Source organism: Sus scrofa, chromosome 4 (genome assembly GCF_000003025.6).
Source record: "Sus scrofa isolate TJ Tabasco breed Duroc chromosome 4, Sscrofa11.1, whole genome shotgun sequence".
Taxonomy (NCBI): Eukaryota; Metazoa; Chordata; class Mammalia; order Artiodactyla; family Suidae; genus Sus; species Sus scrofa.
The window spans coordinates 93,897,155-93,917,506 of NC_010446.5; the positions used below are offsets into that span (position 1 = coordinate 93,897,155).

Consider the following 20,352-nt stretch of genomic DNA (forward strand, 5'->3'; position numbering starts at 1 on the left):
AAGTAACCTTTATAAACTTTGAAATAACACTGGAAAGTGCTTATGCATGTTAACTGAGAAGAGCAGAATCGAAGTTTACACCACAGTGAGATCTTAACTATATGTTCAGGGAAAAAAAAAATCTGGGCGACTGAAAAGGGATGATTTCTTTTTTCTTTGTAATTACCTGTGTTTTCCATTTTATTATAGGGCAACATGCTACATTTTCACAAAAACGAATTTTTAACAGTCCGCAGCGATCTGCTGACAGCAGAGCGTCACGTGAGGTAACCACGTGTGAGACTCACCAGATGCCAGGAGTCAGAACTACCGATTCGACCGCGTGGTTAGCTTGCTGCAGATTTTGCAGACTTGCCTCACCCTCTGCTCTCCTCAAGAGCAGGAACCTTGCCTGCTGGTCCCGGTGTTTCCCAGCCCACAGTGCCCGCGTGACCTCCTCTGGCCAGAGCCCGCGCCCCACTCCGAGGTTCAGCTGGGCTGGGGGCGGGGAGGAACACACGCAGTGGGTGGGGCTCTCGCGCCCCCAAGTGTCCACACCGGGAAGTGCAAGTGGATGCCCTCACTTAGAATACGGGGGACTCTGCTGATGCCCAAACCCCATACCCACTGGGGCTCCTGAGACCTTCGCCTGGGGCTGAGAGGAAGGGTTTCCTTGAAGATGCCCACCTCAGGGGAGGACTGCTTCCTCAAGCCCATGCCGCATCCTCTCAGCACTTTTTCCAGAGACACCTGATCTTGGGCCGTGGGGAACCAGGGCTTTTCAGCAAGACTTGAGGCTTTTCTCCTCTCATTCATTTTGCTTTCTCCAACTCGTTTTTCCCACAGTCCCAAACATGCTCTTTTTTCTCACTGACTTTTGACTGCAGGTTCAATTCTTCTGCCCCAGGGAATATAAACATATTTTATCGCTATTTTTTTTTCAGAGGGGGCCATGTGGCAAAAGCAGGTGTCTGTGGCCGGGACGCTGTGATGTCTGCCACCTACTAGCTGTGTGGTCTTGTCAAGTTAACTCTGAGTCCCCATTTCCAGAGGCAAAGGGGACAATAATCACCTGTCAAGACAGTAGGAGAGTCAAATGCAATAGTGTAGATGCTTTGGACTGTCTTAAGGGTTGGAGAAAGGTTGGTTCCTATAGCTCATTTTTCCTCTTTGGGGCACTATCCCTTAGCTCTACATTCCCCCAGACTATGGGCCTCCCCCTCTGCAGATCCTGCTCTGCCTACACACGCCTTTGTCCAAAGCAGTCCACGTTTTCTGGCTCCCGCTGGAGTGTAAGGTCTATGAAGACACTGAACTTGTCATGTTCCTTGTCCCCAAGCCAAGCATGGAGTGTGGCACAGAGTGCTTGCTTATTTGACTGCTTCTTTGCAAAGCCAGTCCTGCTCCTTTCCTGTTGGCCCTCACTGGCTTCTCCCCCCTCCTCCCCATCTGTCCTAGCCCCAGGTCCTGAGATGTCACCACCCTCAGACAGGGTCCATATCATCGTATGTCTTAGTATGCACGCTGGGCTCGGGGTCCAGCATGGAGAACGCGCTTGCCAAGTGCTGGCTGGCTGTGAGGAAGTCGGAAAGGCAGTGCCCTCCTTGGGACTGCCTCTCTGAGGGACTCGTGGGAAGAGAGCCCCATGGTGGGTCAGCAAGGCTCACATCAGAGCCTCTCCCCATCAGCCACTGCTAGGAGCCCAGATGTGCCCTGGCAGCTCTGACGGCTGGAGCAGGGGCAGGCAAGGCTGGGTGGTGTGAGGATGCGGGTGACCAGGCAACATTTGTGTGTGTGTGTGTGTGTGTGTTCACGTGCCCACACGTGTGTGTGCCCCTCAGGACACACGGTGACGCTCACCAACAAAGACAGACACCACGGCAGCCAGGGATAGAAACAACTAGTGTATTGATTCGGGGAGGAGAGAAGGGATGCAGATGGGAAACACGAGGCAAGGGGGCTCCTTAGTGTTCGCCAAAACCCACAGCCGCACACCCTCCATCGCTTCTCACTTTCTTCCTCTGCGGTGGGGCCCCAGCAGGCTCTCCTCTTTCTGGTAGGCCTCCCTCTCCCTCCTCCTACACCCACTTGACCTCGACCTCCAGTGACTGGGCAGAGCCCACCCCCCCTCAAAGTGAAGGCAGGCTCAAACTCACCTTTCTCCCCCCTCCTTCCACCTCCCACCTCATTCCCATCTCTTGTCTAAATAACATACAGAAAAAGCAAGTGCAGCTGGTACCTGGGAGAAACGAGTCACCCCGGGGCTGGGGGCAGGGGGGGACTGGGGACGGGGCAGGCGGAGGAGCCTCAGCCAGGTGTAGTGGATGATGGGGGCCGGCCCAGGGGCTGGCTCAGCCCTCCTCCCTTGGAGGCTGGCGGAGAAGACTCCACACCTGCCTCTCAGGCACCATGTCACAGGGTCCCCGGGATGGGGGCGGCGGGCAGGACAGAAAAGCAGAAACTAGGCTCTGTAAAAGCATCCTTTCCCTTGGCTCCCCTCTTTGGTTTTAAGGCAGATGTGGAGTTTCCTGGAAGCAGGGAAAAGGAAGGGGAATTTGAGATAGATGCTTTTTTTTTTTCTTTGCTTGTGTTTTTCCTTCAATATAAAACCACTGTAGAAAATAACTTCTCTTAGAAAAAAAAAAAAAAAAAACATAGAAGAAAAAAAAAACCCAAAGGAGTATTTTTCTTTGGCTTCAAGCCCCTTCCCTTGAGGTGTAGGGCAGGAGTGGGCATGAGGTGAGGAGGAAGCGGGAGGCCTCCACCCCCACCCCTGCCTGGCAGGTCCCAGATTACATGATGCTGCAGTTCTGGGGGCTCTAAGAGAGAAGAAAGAAGGGGAGAGATGTGAGTGGCGGTACCAGGCCCAAACCCGCCCTCCCCTTCCCTGCAGCCCTGCCCCTGCCCTCCAGCCTGGGGCTCAGACAGGAGGGGCAGGACGCAGGAGTGACTGTCTAGGATATTGGGCTGCGGGGAGGAGGCTCCCACTCCCCCGGGCTGCGGAGGAGAAGGCGCTCCCCCCCACCCCCACAGGACCAGGGGCTGTGGACATAGAGGGACAACTCACCTGGGTTCGGGGTCTAGAGTTGCCCAGGAGGTAGGAGCGGGTGACCAGGTTGTCCCCGAAGCTGCCACCCCCACTGCCCCCCACACTGCGGTAGCTGCGAGTGACTGTGACACTGGAGGCGGAGGAGCCAGAGGAGATGGATCCGCCCACCTGGGCTCCCGAGCTGCTGGCAGACGCCTTGTCGGCGGGCTGCCCGCAGGTCCCACACAGCACGGTGCGTGAGCGCAGGTTGTACTCGGCGGGGTCCCCCGAGCTGCTGCCATGGGAGCCCTGAGGAGGGAGACAAGGCTCAGGCGGGACGGCGGGTCTGGGACTGAGCGCTCAGGCCCAACGCCCAGGCTCCGCGCTCCTGCAGGCTCTAGGCAGGAAGGTGGCGTTCTGCTCTCAAGTAACTCTAACCAATGTTAGGGTGGGCGACAGAGCTTGATGGGTGGGTGACAGGGCTTGAGAGGCCCTGGGAGCCAGGGAGAGGGGGGACGGACAGGAAAGAGGGGGAGGGTCAGTAAGACTTAGGGGCAGGGAATGGGAGTTGTGGCTTTGACTCTGTCCTAAGCTACTCTAAGGTTAAGAGGGTAAGGTGAGCGTGAGCAAGCTTGCAGAGCAGCAGGCATGCAAAATCAACTGGGAAGGAGGGACAGTGAGAGAGACCTGTCTCCCAGGAAAAAGGGGGAAAGTGAGAAGCCATGCATGGGACAGGAATGGGGAGGGGACAAGAAGAAAGGTGCACGCCACAGAAAACGGGGGGAGAGAGGCAGGGCTGGGAGCCCCACATCTGTCCTCCCGTGCCCGTCCCAGGAGACAAATCCAGAGCCTTGCCCGCTGCTCCCAAGGGAAGACTCCGTGGCATCAGGAAGTTCCCACTCCCTTCCTTACCAGAGTAGGGCACCCAGACACCTGGGTTCCCCGTTCACGGTACAGGGAGGAGAGAGAAGAAAAGCCAGGGCAGCGAGTGAAGTTCCAAAACATTCTTTAATGAAAAGATTTTTGGCACGGGGTGGCCGGGGAGAGGCGGTCCCCAGGCCTGGCTGGGTGCCCCAGGGTGGGCTCAGGCTCGGCCTCAGCGGCGGCTGCCACTCACGTGGTGGTGATGGAGCAGGTCATCTCCATCCTCATCCTCGTCGTCCTCAATCATGGTCACCGAGCGCACCAGCTTGCGCATGGCCACCTCCTGCCGGGGACACAAGATCCCACCCGGGGGTTAGGGGCTCAGAGCCCTGAGGGAGGGGGGCTGCACAGCAGCCCCACCCCAGGGACCCCCTAAGAACCTCCTCGTGGTCTGCCCTTTGTCCAACCTGTGGCTTACTCTGTCCTTCCTCTGTGGCACTGGAGCTGAGGAACTTGTTTGTGCCCCAGAGGGCCACTGCTAAGCCCTCTGGGTAGGAGCACGGTCTGCCTTTAAGGACCCTCCCTGTCCAACCTCCCCGCTCCTACTGCTGGGGGAGGCTTCTTTGGGTTTGCCCACTGAGAGGGTCTGGGGCCTGCGACTGCACAGGAGAGCTGGGGGCAAGTGGCCCTGAATTGGCTCCCTTGAGTTGGGGGCAAGCTGGCTCCAACCTTGGCCGTCTCATCCGGGGAGCCCTGGCCAGCGAGAGGCCAGCATACTCACTTCCCCAGTGGAGTTGATGAGAGCCGTGCGCAGGCTGTTTCCGCAGCCCCAGGTGTTCTGCGACTTCCACACCAAGTCGGCTGGGGGGCTGTGGGTGGCCCCCGCTCCCGCAGCCCAGATCTGGTGAGGGAGAATTAGAGAAGGGTTCTCACTCTAGCACTCCCATCCTTGGGCCAACCCATCCCTACCCACAGCCACCCCCGCGTCCCAAACACCCTGCCACTCACCGTCACCACCTGCCCGGCCTTCAGAGTGAACTTTGGAGGGAAGCGGTAGGTCAGCAAGGGATCATCTCCATTCTGGCGCTTGATCTGCCAGTTGCCCATGGACTGGTCCTGCCAGGGAGGGAAGCCGAAGGCGGGGGAGGCTCATTCGGGCTCTTGGGATCCTCCCACTCAAGGGCCCAGGCAGGCCTCAGGCAGAGGTCTCTCCCTCTCATCCACCGCCCCTCACCGCTCTCCCCTTCAAGGATGACAGTGGCCACCTACGGGCACGCATGCTGGGCTAGACGCACTCTGAGCTTTCATCTTCCCAAGAACTCAAAGAGTTCGGGACTCTTTGTAGATGAGGAAACTGATGCTTGCCTAAGGTCTCAGGGCCACTGATGAGCCCCGGCGCCAGGACTGGAGCCTGAGTGTGGAGGAGAGGTACACGCACACGCGCTGGTCTGTCTCTGATGAGAGGGATGGCCCTGCCCTCAAACGCCATCCCTTCACTTTTGGGGTTTCTCCCAAAGCCCGCTGTGTTCTCAGACCCCACCTGGGGGCCTACCTCATTGGACTTGTTGCGCAGGCGCACGAACTTGCCCTCCTCGTCCACCTCCTCCACGGCCACACGGCCGCTGGTGCGAGCGTGCTGGGAGAAGCTGCTGCGGCTCTCACTGGACTCCAGCTTGCGCTTTTTGGTGACGCTGCCCCCACTCTGCGTCTGGGACGAGTGGGAAGAGGCCCGGCCGCGGCTGCGCTGCGAGGTCGGGCTGGGGGACAGGCGTAGCCTGCAGAGGGGGAGACAGGGAGGGGAGCCTCATCAAGGCCAGTGGCAGGCTGGAGGCGGTTGCCAGCACCTCCTGGACTCCCCCGCAGCCTACCTCTCCTCCTCGCCCTCCAGGAGCTTGCGGTAGGCGTGGATCTCCATGTCCAGGGCCAGCTTGATGTCCAGCAGCTCCTGGTACTCGTCCAGCTGCTGCTGCATCCTTGCCCGCATCTCCGCCATCTCCCGCTCCTTGTCGGCCAGCAGCCGCCGGCTGGTGTCACGCTCACGGGCCAGCGAGTCCTCCAGGTCCCGCAGCTTGGCCTCCTTGGCTGCCAGCTGGGAGAGGGAGGCAGGGGTCTGGTGAGCTCCCAGAGGCCCCAAATGGGGAGAGGTAAGGGGTAGGGGACACCCAGCTGCCTCGCCAGGATCCTCAGCTCTCATCAGAGCCTTTCATGGACTTTGATGAGGCCTCGGCTGGCTGGCCACCGGGCAGTCCTTCTCAAAGTCCAACTGAAATCTCTTAATCTGAGGCTTGAATCTATTTCCTCCTGCCACAAATGGCACAGCCAGCTAGACTATTGATGCTTTCGACACCTCCGACTGAGTCTTGAGGCAGATCTCTAGGGACGATACGAATGATCTGCATATTCAAAGGGGAAAACCAAGGCTCTGAGAAGGAAGGTCTTTCAGCTTAGATAAGAGAAAGTCCTGGAACAGCAAACAGGTCATCTGACTCCAAACCCTAGGCTTCTTACTTAGCCTGGGGTCCTGGAGGCATGTCCTGTCCTGCACCCTCTTGCCCTCAGGACCCCCACCCCATGTCCTGCCCAGACTGTTGGAGGAGGGGGTGAGGTGGGGGCATCACCTGCTTCTGGAGCTGGCTGAGCTGGGCCGAGAGGCTGTCGATGCGGATGCGGGACTGCTGCAGCTCCTCGTGGGCGGCCCCCACCAGGTTGCTGTTCCTCTCGGCCGACTGCCTGGCGTTATCCAGCTGGAGGGGAAGACGCGGGGTTAGGGATGCAGGGGCCGGAAGGGACCTGGGAACGGCATCTCTGCTGCAGCCTCAGGTCCTGGGCACCCGGGGCTCCTGCTATCATCCACCCGATCCCGCAAGGGACGTATCAGGGTGGCAGAGGTGGGGGGAGGGGTGCCAGGGTCAGAGGCAGCGAGGGAGCCACAGGAGAGCGAGCACCTTGGCAGAATAGGTCTTCTCCAGCTCCTTCTTGTACTGTTCCACCTGGTCCTCGTGCTGGGCCCGCAGCTCCTGCAGGGCATCTGCCAGCCGGCTCTCAAACTCGCGCTGCTTCCCATTATCAATCTCCACCAGCCGCGTCTCATGGCGGCGCTTGGTCTCCCGAAGCTCCTGGAAGGGTTGGACCCAGAAACCAAAATCAGAACTAGTCCTCTGAGGATGGGACCCAGGCAGGTGGCTGAGCTCCCGACCCAATCCTAACCGCGAATGGAGCCACTGTGAGCCCCCCTTTAACCTGAGGGCTGGCCACTCCCCGTCCCCCCAGACCCAACTCCCCATCCACTAGTACAAGGGAGTCAGGCAGGGGAGCTCTGCACACAGCCAATGTCCCAGCCCCAGCTCTGACGTCTGTCCTCCGGTCTCAGGGCACAGTCCCCACCTCGCTGTAAATGTTCTTCTGGAAGTCCAGCTCCTCCTTCAGGGTCTGCAGCCTGTTCTCGGCATCCACTCGGCGCAGCATCTCATCCTGAAGTTGTTTCTTGGCCTCACCCAGGGCTGCCTCGAGCTGAGAGGAAGGGGGCAGAGAGGAAGGAGCCAGAGGTCAGGGAGAGGGCTCACAGGACATCGGAGCTGGAAGGAAGCTGAGGAATGGGGAGCATCCAACACATCCCTCTCTATGTGCACAAACAGGTCCAGGGGAGTGAGAGCCTTGGGTGCCCCCAGAGGCAAGGCGATCCACTCCCTGGCAGGAACGACTCTGGGTAGGTACAGTGCTAAGAAAGACAAAAAAAAAAAGACTGGCGTTCCTGCTGTGGTGCAGCAGTGCAGGGAGGTAAGGATCTGCAATGCTGTAACTGATGAAGATTGCAGCTGTGGCTCGGCTTGATCCCTGGCCCGGGAACTTCCATATGTCTCTGTATGGCCATTAAGACAAAAAAAAAAAAAAAAAATTGCCTCCTCTGTTTGGCACAACCTAGCAATTGCTATAAAGGAAGCATGTTCAGAGTAGAGAAGGAACAGGAAGGAAGTATGTGTCTGGGGTGGGAAGGCCTGTAAGAGGCTCAGATCTGAAGGACAAGGTTATCGGGGCCTGGAGAGGAACACCGCCGTGACTGCTGGGGCAGACAGGAGCAAGTGCAAAGGCACTGAGGCATGAAGGCACACACGTGCACTTCAGGATCTTCAGAAGCCTCAGTACTGCTGAAGTCTGAGTGACAGGGCGGAGCAGGGGCAGCATGATGGCAGAGGTGGCCGGGCTGGAAGGCAGGGGCTGGATCATGGAGAGGCGAGCCCTTATCTGCCACAAAAAGAGCCTCTAAAGTTTGAGCAGGGGAGCTCCTTTCTTATTTTGTTTGTTTTGTTTTGTTTGTTTGGCCACGCTTGCAGCATGTGGAAGTTCCTGGGCCAGGGATCAAACCTACACCACAGCAGTGACCCAAGCCGATGCAGTGACAACACCAGATCTTTAACCTGCTGTGCCACAAGGGAATTCTGGGAGCACTTTTCTTAGATCTTCATCTTAACAAACATGAGCTGGGCAGTGCAGCTGGGAGGGGCTGCAGGGCAGGGCAGAGACCTGGGAGAAAGATGGCCCAGTCTTGGTTTTGTAGTCAACCTGCTGGCATTTCCTGGTCACTCCTCAGTTTACTGTGGTGGCAGGGCCTTCGTCGGGGTAGAGAGCCCAGGACCTGACCCTTGGACTAACTCTAGTCCTGGCCCTGCTCTGGGCAGATGAGGCAGTGAGATTGGGAACAAGCCAGCTTCTTTGATTCTGTTCCCTAGCTTGTAACGTAAGAGAAAGGATAGATAGCAAAGTGTTTTGAAAGTAAAGACCATTGCATACACATGATATACATGCCAACCACTAAGAACATGAATCTTAAAAAACATAAAAGGAGTTCCCGTCATGGTTCAGTGGTAACAAACACGACTGGTATCCATGAGGATTCGAGCTCAATCCCTGGCCTTGCTCAGTGGGTTAAGGATCTGGCATTGCCGTGAGCTGTGGTGTAGGTCACGGATGCGGCTTGGATCCCACGTTGCTGTGGCTGTGGTGTAGCCTGGGAACTTCCATATGCTGCGAGTGTGACCCTAAAAAGCAAAAAAAAAAAAAAAAAGAAGAAGAAGAACATGCATCTATATGTGATTAACCATCAGCTTCCTACAACCAGGGCTCTGTGGATGGTCTATATTCTTCTCCCATCTTCCAAAGAGATCACAGCTCTCTACAGCAGGGCCAGACCAGGAGGGATCCAGGGCCAGGCACAATTCATTGCGAAGTTAAATGGAAATGGTTTATGGATTTTTTTTCTTTCCTTTTTTTTTTTTTTTTGTCTTTTTGTCTTTTAGGGTCGCACCCATGGCATATGGAGGTTCCCAGACTAGGGGTCTAATCAGAGCTGCTGCTGCCGGCCTACGCCACAGCCACAGCAACACAGGACCCAAGCCAAGTCTGCAACTTACACCACAGCTCACGGCAATGCCGGATCCTTAACCCACTGAGCGGGGCCAGGGATTGAACCCGCAACCTCATGGTTCCTAGTCAGATCCGTTAACCACTGAGCTACGATGGGAATTCCTACGGATCCTTCTAAATTCACGCTGCTGGACATGGGCAGCAAAGGAGGTGCAATATGGTCTGGATGGGTACAACAATTCTAGGACACGTGAATGGCTCCAAGGCCATGTGACAGATCAGACCAGGTACCTCCTGAGAGCACCTGGGGTGGAAGAGTGTGTATTTGTTTGGGGGCAGGGGGACAGGGGGCAGGTGGGCCCCACCTTGGCCACTTGTCCTCGCAGGTCATGCAGCTCGCCTTCCAGCGTGCGCTTCTCGCTGAGAGCGGTGCTCAGTGCTGCCTCCTTGGAGTTGAGCAGAGCCTCCAGGTCCTTGAGCCGGGCCTGGGCGGCCATCAAGTCTCCCTCCTTCTTGGTATTGCTAAAGAAGCCAAGGAAGAGGGGGTTTAGGGGAAAGAGTCTATGCCCCTAAAGAGAGCCAAGTCCCCCAGGAAGGGAGAGGAGCCACTTCCTGGGAGGTTGGCTCTGGGGCCTGGCTCTGCCATCCCTCAAACTGCCAGGAGAGGGCATCCTTGGCTTTGATTTGCTTACATCTGCCCGCCTCTGGGGCTGGACTCCCACTTCCCCCAAGGTCCCCAAAACCCCCTTCCTGCTTCTCTGCCCTTCCCATGACTCAGTGCTCAGGAACGTGCCTGGGGCCTAGGGCAAAGCTTGATCTGTGAGATGAATGTGTTTCCCTCTCCCCCCCCCCATTCTTTCCCAAAGAGACAGAGCCACCTTTGTCTCCTGCCCCTTCCCACACAGGGTCTTAACCTTCTCTCCCTGACTCCACCCACCTTCCATTCAGCCAAGCCTCTTTCCCTGCAGGGGACCCAGACAACCAGGCTTCCAGCCCTGGGGTCCATGCGTCCCTAACGCATCTCGGTTTGAGCCCTTGAGCCCGGAAGGTGTAGGTCACCTCCCCTAATCCCTTTGGGGAGGGGAAGTCTGGGTAAAGTTCAGGCGGATCTGGGAGGAGGGCAACCAGGCGTGGTATGGACCCCTCCCCTTCTCAGCCCCAGGCTGGGTCCCCTGATCTGGGCAGAGCACAAGGGTTCTAGCCTCTCTCCCTCCCTCTGGGTCTCAGGAGAGCCTGAGAATGCTGAGCCCCACCCGCTGACCACCAGCCTCAGTGTCTGGTCCCGATGCAGCCCCCAGGCCTCGAGGTCCATCTGAGCTCCAGCTCCTCAAACTGGGTAAAGCTTTAGTTACAACCAACCAAAGAGGGATCGCCACTGCCACCTCCCTTCCCTTTTTGGGCCCCTGATTATTTTTGCTGGATAGTGACCTGCAGAAATAGAGGTCCTATTTTCTTAAAGACCTCTGGGGAACCCAAGAACTTTCCAGTTGTAACGATCCCTTCACCAGTGTGTGGTGAGAGAACATAACGAGACCCAGGGAGTAGAGGGAAAGAGCCAGGAGGCCTGGGCCCAGCTGCCATCTGTAACTCATCAGACTTCAAGCATGAACCCACCACGGCAGATGGAAACCAAACGTGGGCAGGAGAGAAAAATTCTCTCCTGGAAAGGAGAAAAGTGGCCCTGCCAACATTTTTCTCCCGCCACCAAAGCCCTCAGCTCCAAGAGACCCAACAATTCACTGTGAAGGAGGATGGAGAAGGCCAGACTGGAGGAAGCTCTAGAGGGAGGGGCCGAGACTGAGGCGGAGTTCTCCTGCCACCCGGCTTTGGCGATTTCAAACAGGAGTCACCTCCTCCCTGACAAACCGACAACCGAGCTCTTCTGGGAGGGAGACAGAGGGATGCCCAGAGAGGCAGGGGAAGGACACAGAGACCTGGAGCAAGCGCCCCCCACAACCCCGCCTCCCCGCTTGCTCTGTCCAGGCCTCTGGACACATTTCAGAACAAGCTGTTTAATGCAACCATGTCTGTCTCCTGTGAGAAGAGGCCCTTCCAGATCTGGAGGATGTCTCCCCTCCTCCGTCTCAGCCAGAAAAGCTAAAAATAAAGTCAAAACCCAGCTCAGGTTTTGGCTGCCATCCGGCCCAGCCCCTGGCTGGAAGCACAGCCCCAACTTTCCATGACTTCAGAACTTTTCCGAAGTCGAGGCAGCTGAAGGGGGGGCGGGGGGGGGGGAGAAAAAGAAGAAAAACCGCTGGTCAAGTGAAGCGACACGGCCGACATAGATTCCGAGCTCCCTGGGCCAGCTCCAAGGCTGGCAGGGACTTCTCAGAAGAGGCCTCTCTAGCCTGCAGGCTAACGGCTGTAGCTGGCCATCCCAGGAGGGGAGACTCTCAGAATTTAGGGAACCAGAAGGAGCTTGGTGTAGGTTCAGCTGAACGCCCTCCTTTTACAGATGAGGAAACTGAGGCTCCGAGGAGGAAGGTGAGTGGCCCCATGTCAAGCACAACACACAGCTACGGGGACCACGCGGGAACACAGTCAATTCTGGCTGCGGATCAGGGCTCCTCCTCCTCCACTGGCCTCCCCAAGCCACAGGTCTAGACAGGGGAGAAGCCGGCAGGATCCAGCCAGCCTGAGCTGGGAGAAGCAAGAAGGAGCGCTTCCGGAAGACATCTCAAGAGTGCCTCTTCCCTAGTCCCGCCTCCCTGGCCTCCTCAGACACCAGAAGAGAAACTTCAGTCCTCCTTGGAAAGACCTTTCCTGCGACAGTGCCAAGCCGACCCTGACACAAGAAAACGGAGCTGCATGGTCGCCTTTCTCCTTCAGTGGAACCTCTTCACATCCTACTGCCCCCAAAGGTGGGGCGGTAGGAATCCTAACGGTAATACTCAGGCTCGCACTCGTGCTGATGTAACGACAGCAAACAGCTGATTGTGCACCAGGCACAGCGCTAAATAGTACAACATTAACTCATTTAACCTCCACGGCTTCCCTAGGAGCTAGGTGCTATTACTAGGTGATTGAGGAAACAGGCACACAGCCTGCCAGGAGCAGAGCTGGAAACCAGCACAGCACTGCTCCGGCACCTGCCATGCCAGCACGCCTCCAAAGAAGTTAAGGGGGCGATTTTCCTCCCCCTCCTGCAGGCTCCGACTAGCGCTTAAAAGAGATGCGATGAAAGGACGAAGACACACCCTGCAGAAGAGGGAAACCACTGAGCAAAGAGAGGGAAGCGAGGACAAGCCTTTGCGGTTTTCAGTCAGGCTTGGGGAGCTCCCTTCTGCGGGGAAGCAGGCACCATCTATGGCTCACGGGCTTGTGACTCAGACCTCAGGAACTCTGTGGCCAGGGAGCCACACGCACGCACTCCCCAAGAGACGGCTGGGGGTGGCGGTGCAGAACCAGTGCTTCTCTGGCCTCTTCCCTAGCCTTGCCTGCCCACCAGCTCCAAATGCCATTTCTTCCCTAGTTGGGGTTTTCTGCCCCAGAAGGGACCCCAAGCAGACACCGGCTAGGCGGTTCAGCCCCAGGGTGGTGGTGGTGCTGCCCGTGCCCAGGTCCCCTGGGGGTTGGCAGCGAGAAAGCTGGGCACGTGCTGACTGCCATCCCACAATGGGCTGGCAGGGAGGACCGGGTGCGGCAGGCAAGGGGAGCTGGGAAGGGTGGGAACCAGGGGCTCTGCAGGTGACTCATCCTCGAGCAGACAATACCCGGGCAGGGGTCGGGAAATCCTCTACTGCTCACAGGGGAGACCCAGGCTTTGCCCGCGACCTGCCCCAGGCCCAGAGCCATGCCAGTGCGGCCCGTGCTCTCCCTCCCATCCGCCAGGCTGCTCCAGCACAGGAGTGGCTGCATCCCAGAGGGCTCGTGAGGCAAGAAGGGCTGGGCATCCTGTTTCCAGCTCTTCCCACAGCTGGCAAATCTGATCTCAGAGGGAGGGAAGAGCGGGGCGGGAGAGGGCGGGACCGCGGAGAGGAAAAGAATAAGGGAGAAAAGAGAGCTGGTGTGGCCCAAGGCTGGAGCCCTGTTAGGCTGAGGCTGGCGGCACAGGGAAGCCGGGCTCCCTGGCCACTGCAGGCCAGGACTCGAGGGCTGCTGGTGGGGGGCGGGGGCCAGCACAGCAGAGGGGCTGAGTAGGCACCACGCCAGCCGCTGACCCGCCCGCTGAGTCACCCTCCTCAGCCCAGCTCAGATGCCAGATATGGAAGCCAGGGCCGGCCGCAGGTCTGTTTGGGCCCGGTTGCTGGGAGCAACTTGCTAGGCCTCAAGGGAGAGGCCCCCATTTCCTCCGCGGGGCTGAGGAAGAGCTGAGGGGAGCAGAGACATCGGGCTGGGGCTAAAAATAAAAAGTGGGAGGAGCAGGTGGCCGAGGGGGCGGTGGAGGGGCCGGCCCAGCTCAACCGGGCTCCCTCGGACCCGCCCCGGCGCCCTCGCCCGGCCAGGCCCCAACCTCACCAGCCCTCGGAGTTCCCCATCTTCCAGGCGGAGATGGGAGGGGTCGGGGCGGGGGGGGGGGGGTAGGCGTACAAGCATGGGTCCCTGGGCCCCGGGCGTTTCCTGCCTCACAGGAAAGGGCGCCCCCTGTGGCTGGGCAGGGCAGGGCAGGGGACGTTGCAGCGGGTCTCAGACCGCCTGGCGGGTCTCAGAGCGCTCCCTTCTTCTCCCGGACGTCTAGACCTCTGCCCAGGCTGACTCCGTGCCAGGTGATGGGGCGGCTCTGGTGGCCACCTCCAGCCCAACCCGCACGTTCCTACCATCTCTCCTTTTGTTCTAGCAACTCCTCCCCCTGAAATGTATCCTTCCCTCCACCTATTCCAAATCCACACCCTCACCTCCCCTGAGCCCTGTTTCAGCCTTGGGCCTCCCCCCCCACCCCGCCTCTCCCAACCGTGTTCAGCTGTTGTTTTACCTACTAGTTTATTCTGTTTTCAGCTATAAGTGTGTCTCCAGGCTTTTTCTGTATGTCCCCAAATGCCCTGGGGCTAGGAGGTTCATATGCTCAAAGCTTCTAGGGGGACCTCATCCTGGACCAACTCCTGCCCTTTTACAGGTGAGGAAAGCAAGGCCCGAAGCAGGGCAGGCTCAGACCCTACAAATCTGCCCACCAGGTCAGCTGAGGACACTCACAGCAGGTGGGGACAGACACAGAAAATGGCATGACATACGCAGAAAGTAGACAGAGACACCCAGGAAGAGCGTCTGGGAGACACTTTGACTTCTGCTCAATTGCTGGGAGCCACCCCGAGTCAGAGAGTGAAGATACAGAGACCAAGTGAAACAGCCCTCAGACATCACCTACCCCCTCTGCCGGGAGTGGAGCCATGAGGTTTGACAGTCCCCCCCCCGCCAGAGTTAACCACGGCTTGGTTTCTTGGCTGGTCTGTGGGTCTGCCCTCACTTTCAGGTGCAGGCAGGATGTGGGAAGGCTGGGTCATCTGGTTCCCCACTCTGGCATTCAAGGTGCCAGTACTCTGTAAAGAGGACCTTAAAGAGAGGACCTGGGGAAGATGTGTTCCAGGGACTTAGAAGCCTTCAGCTTCCCCATACCCCACCCTGTGAACTTCCGAATGTCTTACACCTGGAAAGCACATGGTGGCCCCCGGTAAGGACCCTCTACCCTTGACTTCCCTGCACAGACACAGGCCCCAGAGCAGGCATGGCTCTGCTTCCACACCCCTCCCTTGGGCGTGATACCCGCCACATATGCTTGGGATTGGAGGACCCTCAGATCCCCTTCCAGAGCTCCCAGGCTCCCAGCTGTCCTTGCCCCAGACAAAGCCAGGTCTTCATTCCAAGCAGAGGGAGGATCGGGATGGGGGAACTGGTGCCGAGAAGAGGGACAGGAGGCCTGCTGACATGTTCAGACACAACTCCAGCAGAGGCGCTGGGCTTGGCAGGAGGCCAGGCCTGAGTCACAGCTGCTGGGTGTATCAACGTGGCATTGTACAGAGGCAGGAGAGGCTGCGGCCAGAGGCCAGGGCGCTGGGGTCCTGGACAACAGGCGGCGGGCTTCCTGACCAACCGCTCCCTCCAGGTCCCGTGCCAAACACCACTTTGCTTCTTCCTGGCCTGTCTCTCCAGAAATCATTCCTGTGTGTCACAAAAATGCAGGGCTGACGCCCGCGGACAGACCAAAAGAAGTGGGGGCATGGAGGGGAGACGGATGGCCTAGGAAGAGGTAGGATGTCCTGGGGGGAGGGAGGGAGGCCACCTGCCAAAAGGAGGGACATTTAGGGGATCCCCACAAGAAGGCGACTCAGCAGTTCCTTCTTACGATGTATCACCCCATCTGGTGGTTCATGGTTATTAACCCTGACAACAGTGGGAGGGGGGTGGGAACCGCACTCCAAGATGGAGAGAGGAAGTTGGGGAGGACGCAGGCGTTCTGGTCCCACTGCATTCCAGCTCCAGCCAAGGAAGATGCAATGCTCTCTCCTGGCCGGCAGAGGGTGGCAGTGTTAGCGCTTTGGGAGGAGGAAGGGGGTGACTTGGCAATCCCAAACAGCCCTCCCTCAGCTGCCTAGGATGGGACCCCTTGAATCAAGGGTCTCTAGCTCCCCTGAACCACCCCTAAAGAGACTCCTGTGTTCTGCCTGTCTCCGTTCGTCCCCCGTCTGATTCAGACCCTCATCCCTCTTGCTGCCGCTCAGCAAGAACACCCATCATAGTTCTTAATAAAAGGCCACCCCCTCAGCCTTTTGCTTCTCTGACTGGACAAGCTCAGGGTCTCCCGTCCACTCTCTTCTCTGCCCTCTACCATGACTCAGCTACTCCGTTTGGCCTGGGATCCCAGCCAGAATTATTCCTGGCTTCGACAGGCAGGATTCAGGCTTCCTCTCCCACAAACGGGCCGAGGGAGCCCCCTCCACCCCCACCCGGCCTCCTTCCCAAACTGTCCCCTTCCGTGAGAGACTGTTAAGGGCCAAGACCTCCTCATAGCCCAGCCTCAGGTGGCGGGAGCCAGAATGGGTGCAGGAAGAGTAGATGGTGGGCAGTTCAAGGTCATTCTGAACTTTCATCTGCAGGCCCCAGGCTCATGCTGTCTGATCCTGGCCAGCACTAAGGCAATGGTCCTGCCTTCCTCAAAGCCTCCCTTCTTCCTCCAACGTCAGTCCATAGGACTCTCCCTCTCCTGCACACTACAGCCTACATGATATGTCCTAAAGGGAGAGGCATTAAAAACCACAGGGTCAGAGTTTCCACTGTGGTGCAATGGGATCGGTGGCATCTCTGCAGTGCCAGGACACAGGTTCAATATCTAGCCCGGTGCAGTAGGTTAAAGAATCAGGCATGGTGCACCTGCAGCAGTGTAGGTCACAAATGTGGCTCGGGTCTGATCCCTGGCCCAGGAACTCCATATGCTGCAGGGCAGCCAAAAAAAAACGAGGGTTCTTTCATACTAGCAATGAAAACAAAGCATAAGCCAAGATTATAATGTCATAAAATTAACTGTTTCTTTTTTTTTTGGTCTTTTTAGAGCCTTGCCCACAGCATATGGAGGTTCCCAGGCTAGGGGTCGAATCAGAGCTATAGCTGCCAGCCTACGCCACAGCCACAGCCATGACAGATCTGAGCTGCGACCTACATCACAGCTTGAGGCAACACTGGATCCTCAGCTCATTGAGCAAGGCCAGAGATTGAACCCGCCCTCATAAATACTAGTCGGGTTCATTACCACTGAGCCATGACAGGAACGCCAAGTGGGAAAGATTTCTATTGAGAAATAGTATTGGCTATTAATTATAATCAATTTTAATATTTACTGCTTAGTAGTCTACTTATTTTATTTTATTTTTTTGACCAGGCTCTCAGAATGTAGAAGTTCCCAAGCCAGGGATCAAGCCTGCGCCATAGCAGCTACCACACCGGATCCTTAACTCATTGCGCCACAAGAGAACGCCTATAGATTAGTATTTTAGAGAACTGTTTTCTCACTTTGTGGGTCATTGTACTACTTCGGAACCAGAGGGATCTCTGGAGACCCTCTGCCCTAACTCTTTTTCTTTTATAATTTGGGAAATCCAGAAACGAGGGTGATTCTTTTTTCTTTTTTTTTTTTTTTTTTGTCTTTTGTCTTTTTAGGGCCACACCCGCAGCACATGGAAGTTCCCAGGCTAGGAGTTGAATCAGAGCTGTAGCTGCCGGCCTACGCCACAGACATGGCAACGCCAGATCCCCAGTCCACTGAGCGAGGCCAGGGATCGAAACTGCTTCCCCATGGATGCTAGTCAGATTCATTTCCACCAAGCCACAATGGGAACTCCAAGACGGGGGTGATTTGTTCTAAGTCACACAGCAATTCAGTGACAGGGCCAAGCCTAGAACTAAGGACACCAAGGGCCAGGTCTGCTTCCTCTACCTCATGCTGCCTGTCATTTTGTTGGTGGGCCACTTGGCCTCTTGTTAAATAACAGGAGTCCCTGCAACCTCCTTCAAAGAACCTCTTTCCCACTATCTCCAAGAATATTAGAGCTTGGCCTGTGTCAACTTCAGCCATGGGGGACCCACAGAGATAAGAATGGGATGAACTGCCCTGGGCCTCGAAGCCAGACCTGGTCTTGGCTGCCGCAGCTGCTAGAAGTGGTGAGGGACTGGGGAGGAGGGAGAGCAGAGGGCACAGTTGGTAGGTGACGGCATCTCCTACCAGTTGTCCCCCCAGCTGTCCCTGGCTTCAGCCCTGACGCTAAGCTACTGCATCACTGGGGGTGGGATTGGGAGTGGGGACAATGGGTGCATCCCATGCAAGAGTAAGTCTCAGTTTCCTGGAGGCCACAGGACGTGCCAGCTTGGGGCATCGATGGTGGCAAGTTCATGGGGCCCTAACAGAATGGTTTCTTTCTTGTTTCTCTTGGGCTCCTTAAGTACGCACTGCTCAGCCCCCAGGGTTAGCTGTACCTTCTTCTTTCTGGCTGAATGAGAATGTGGACTTCAGGGTGGACGGGAGAGGGGATCACACCAAGGAGCTCCCTCAAGTGAGGACCAGGACCCAGGTATCCTCAAAGGCCTCCATCCCCGTTATCCTTATGTATCTGCCAAAGGGCACAGCCTCCTGCAGCTCCAGGCAGACAGTTCCCTCAACAAGTCCCAGGACAGTCTCAAGACACGAACTGCCAGCCTCTCAGAACTCTATCTCATGATCTACGGCCTGGCAGGGTCCTGGATCTTTCTAGGTACAGGCGAGGGCAAAGGCGATTGGTCAAGTGTTAACAGACCCTGCCGGACCGTTGAACATTAAGGCAAAACTAGTCCCATGGCAGAATCTCCAGATTGTAGGAGTGCACGTCAGCCACCCCAACCCACCTTCCAGACCCTCCAACCTGTCTCCCAAGCTGGAGAAGTAAGGTTTAATGGTATGAGCGTTCAACTTGGAGTCTGAAGGTCTGCGCTCAGGTCTTGACCTGTCACTCCCTTGCTGTGTGGCATGGGACAAGCCTTTGCACCTCTCTGGCTTTTGCTTTCTGATCTTGATGAGAGCCTGGATGAAGATGGGTCAGCAGGTAGGTCCCTGCCTACCCCAACTGGGACTGCATGAGGCGGGCAATTCAGGAAGTCGTTGAGCACCCAGACCCTGTCCTGGGGGAAGAGGCGCTTCTGCTTTGTGGGCTCAGGATCTCCCCACTTCTGACTCAGCTTTCCTCCACCAGTTCCGCACGGGAAGACACAGACCCTGGCACCATCCCACAGCCCAAGCCTGTAGTTCTGGACTCAACTCTAGAACTACTTGTGCACACTGCCTGTCAGGAGCCCCATTGCAGACTGCCAACAGACAGCCTAAGGAAGGAGGCAGAAAAGGATCCCACAAAGCAGTGGCGAGTGGGGAGCAGAAGACGCAGCCCTTCAGGCCCCCATCCTTCCCTTTAAGCCATCTGCTGTCCCCACTCTGTCTCCTGCTGTCTCTTGTAAAGCCACCAGGGTGGGAGGGAGGGGGGGCAGCATGTGAGTCATCCACTCAGCCGGCCTGCCTAGGGTGGGGCCTAGCTTAAAGCCTGAACCCCAGGCAGGCCTTCCCTAATGTTTTTAACCTCCTCAGTCTTCCTGCACTTAGGTGTCCAGATCCTTCAGGCTCCAGGGTAGAGAGGGACGTGTGGATGTGTCTGTGGGTGCAGGAAAGGGGGGGGGTCCTGCTCAGAGCCTATTACCCAGCCTAATGAAAGGGTGCCTCAAGTCCCAGGGTGTGGCCAAGTTACCCAGGTTGGGCCAGGAATTGCCACAAGATTTTACAGATAACTCTGCATCCCAACCCAAAGTCTGGCCCTGAACTCTGAGCTCTAATTAAACATTAAACCAGACAACACCTTCTTTCTAGGCTTTAGTGGGAGGAGTTAGAACAATGCCTTTCTTCCTCTCCCAAATTCTTCTTTCCACTCTTCACCTCACCCTGAGCACGCCAGACGGAAAAGGGAGCAAGGAATCCTGGCTCCTCCCTGTGGGGGAGGTAGAAAGGGACAGATACCCCAGGCGGAGCCCCCTATGCCTCCACCCTGCCTCCCATCAGCCTAGGATCCAGGTGTGCAAACCCACCCCCCTTTTCCGGAAGCCCAGCCTCCCCTGCCAGGATCAGTGGGGGAGAGGAGAGGCAGGTGGCTAAATATAACAAGTACACACACCACCCCCGGCCCTGCCCCACGTGTGCGCACACCCGCCTGGTGTCCCAGCCGGGACAGCTGCACCAGGAGACAGAGGAGACAAACTGGAGTGGCTGAGTGAGCGAGAGACCGTAGCCTCCACTCTTTCTGTTCCCTGATCAATGTCTTCCCCAGAAAAAAGATCTGCTAAGAATGCCCTTCACAGGGATCTTGCAAGGTAGCAGTTTGGCAGCTGAGTGGACTGATTTAGAACACCAATACTCCAGGACTCCCCTAGCTGGCCTCCTGTCTGTCCGCCTAACTAAAGGGACAAAGGCAGGAGCGATCCCTTTCAACAGAAATAAAGTCACCTTGCCTCCCCACACAATTTCCATCACCCTTCACAGGGGGGATGGATCTGCCACAGCCACCTCGCCTGGGGCTGGGGGCTAGCCAAGGGGTATAAAGAACGCGGAATACAGAGTGGTTCAGAGAAGGGCATGGGTCTGGAGAAGATGATGCAAAGAAGGGAAGCCAAACCATAGGGCCCCC

At 57.1% G+C, this 20,352-nt stretch overlaps 1 protein-coding gene across 11 annotated transcripts in view; it reads right to left on the reverse strand.

The window, feature by feature from the left end:
- Positions 1,865-20,352, reverse strand: part of LMNA (lamin A/C) — a 28,237-nt gene continuing 9,749 nt past the window's right edge. For all 11 annotated transcript variants that reach the window (XM_021088443.1, XM_021088444.1, XM_021088441.1 and 8 more), the window contains 11 exons: positions 9,598-9,754; positions 7,256-7,381; positions 6,817-6,987; positions 6,490-6,615; positions 5,740-5,960; positions 5,424-5,646; positions 4,880-4,987; positions 4,653-4,772; positions 4,125-4,214; positions 3,047-3,316; positions 1,865-2,798 (listed from right to left, as the gene is read on the reverse strand). In XM_021088443.1, coding sequence (XP_020944102.1) covers positions 2,772-2,798; positions 3,047-3,316; positions 4,125-4,214; positions 4,653-4,772; positions 4,880-4,987; positions 5,424-5,646; positions 5,740-5,960; positions 6,490-6,615; positions 6,817-6,987; positions 7,256-7,381; positions 9,598-9,754 — 1,639 coding nt within the window. In that variant the 3' untranslated portion in view covers positions 1,865-2,771. The remainder of the gene's footprint in view (positions 2,799-3,046; positions 3,317-4,124; positions 4,215-4,652; positions 4,773-4,879; positions 4,988-5,423; positions 5,647-5,739; positions 5,961-6,489; positions 6,616-6,816; positions 6,988-7,255; positions 7,382-9,597; positions 9,755-20,352) is intronic.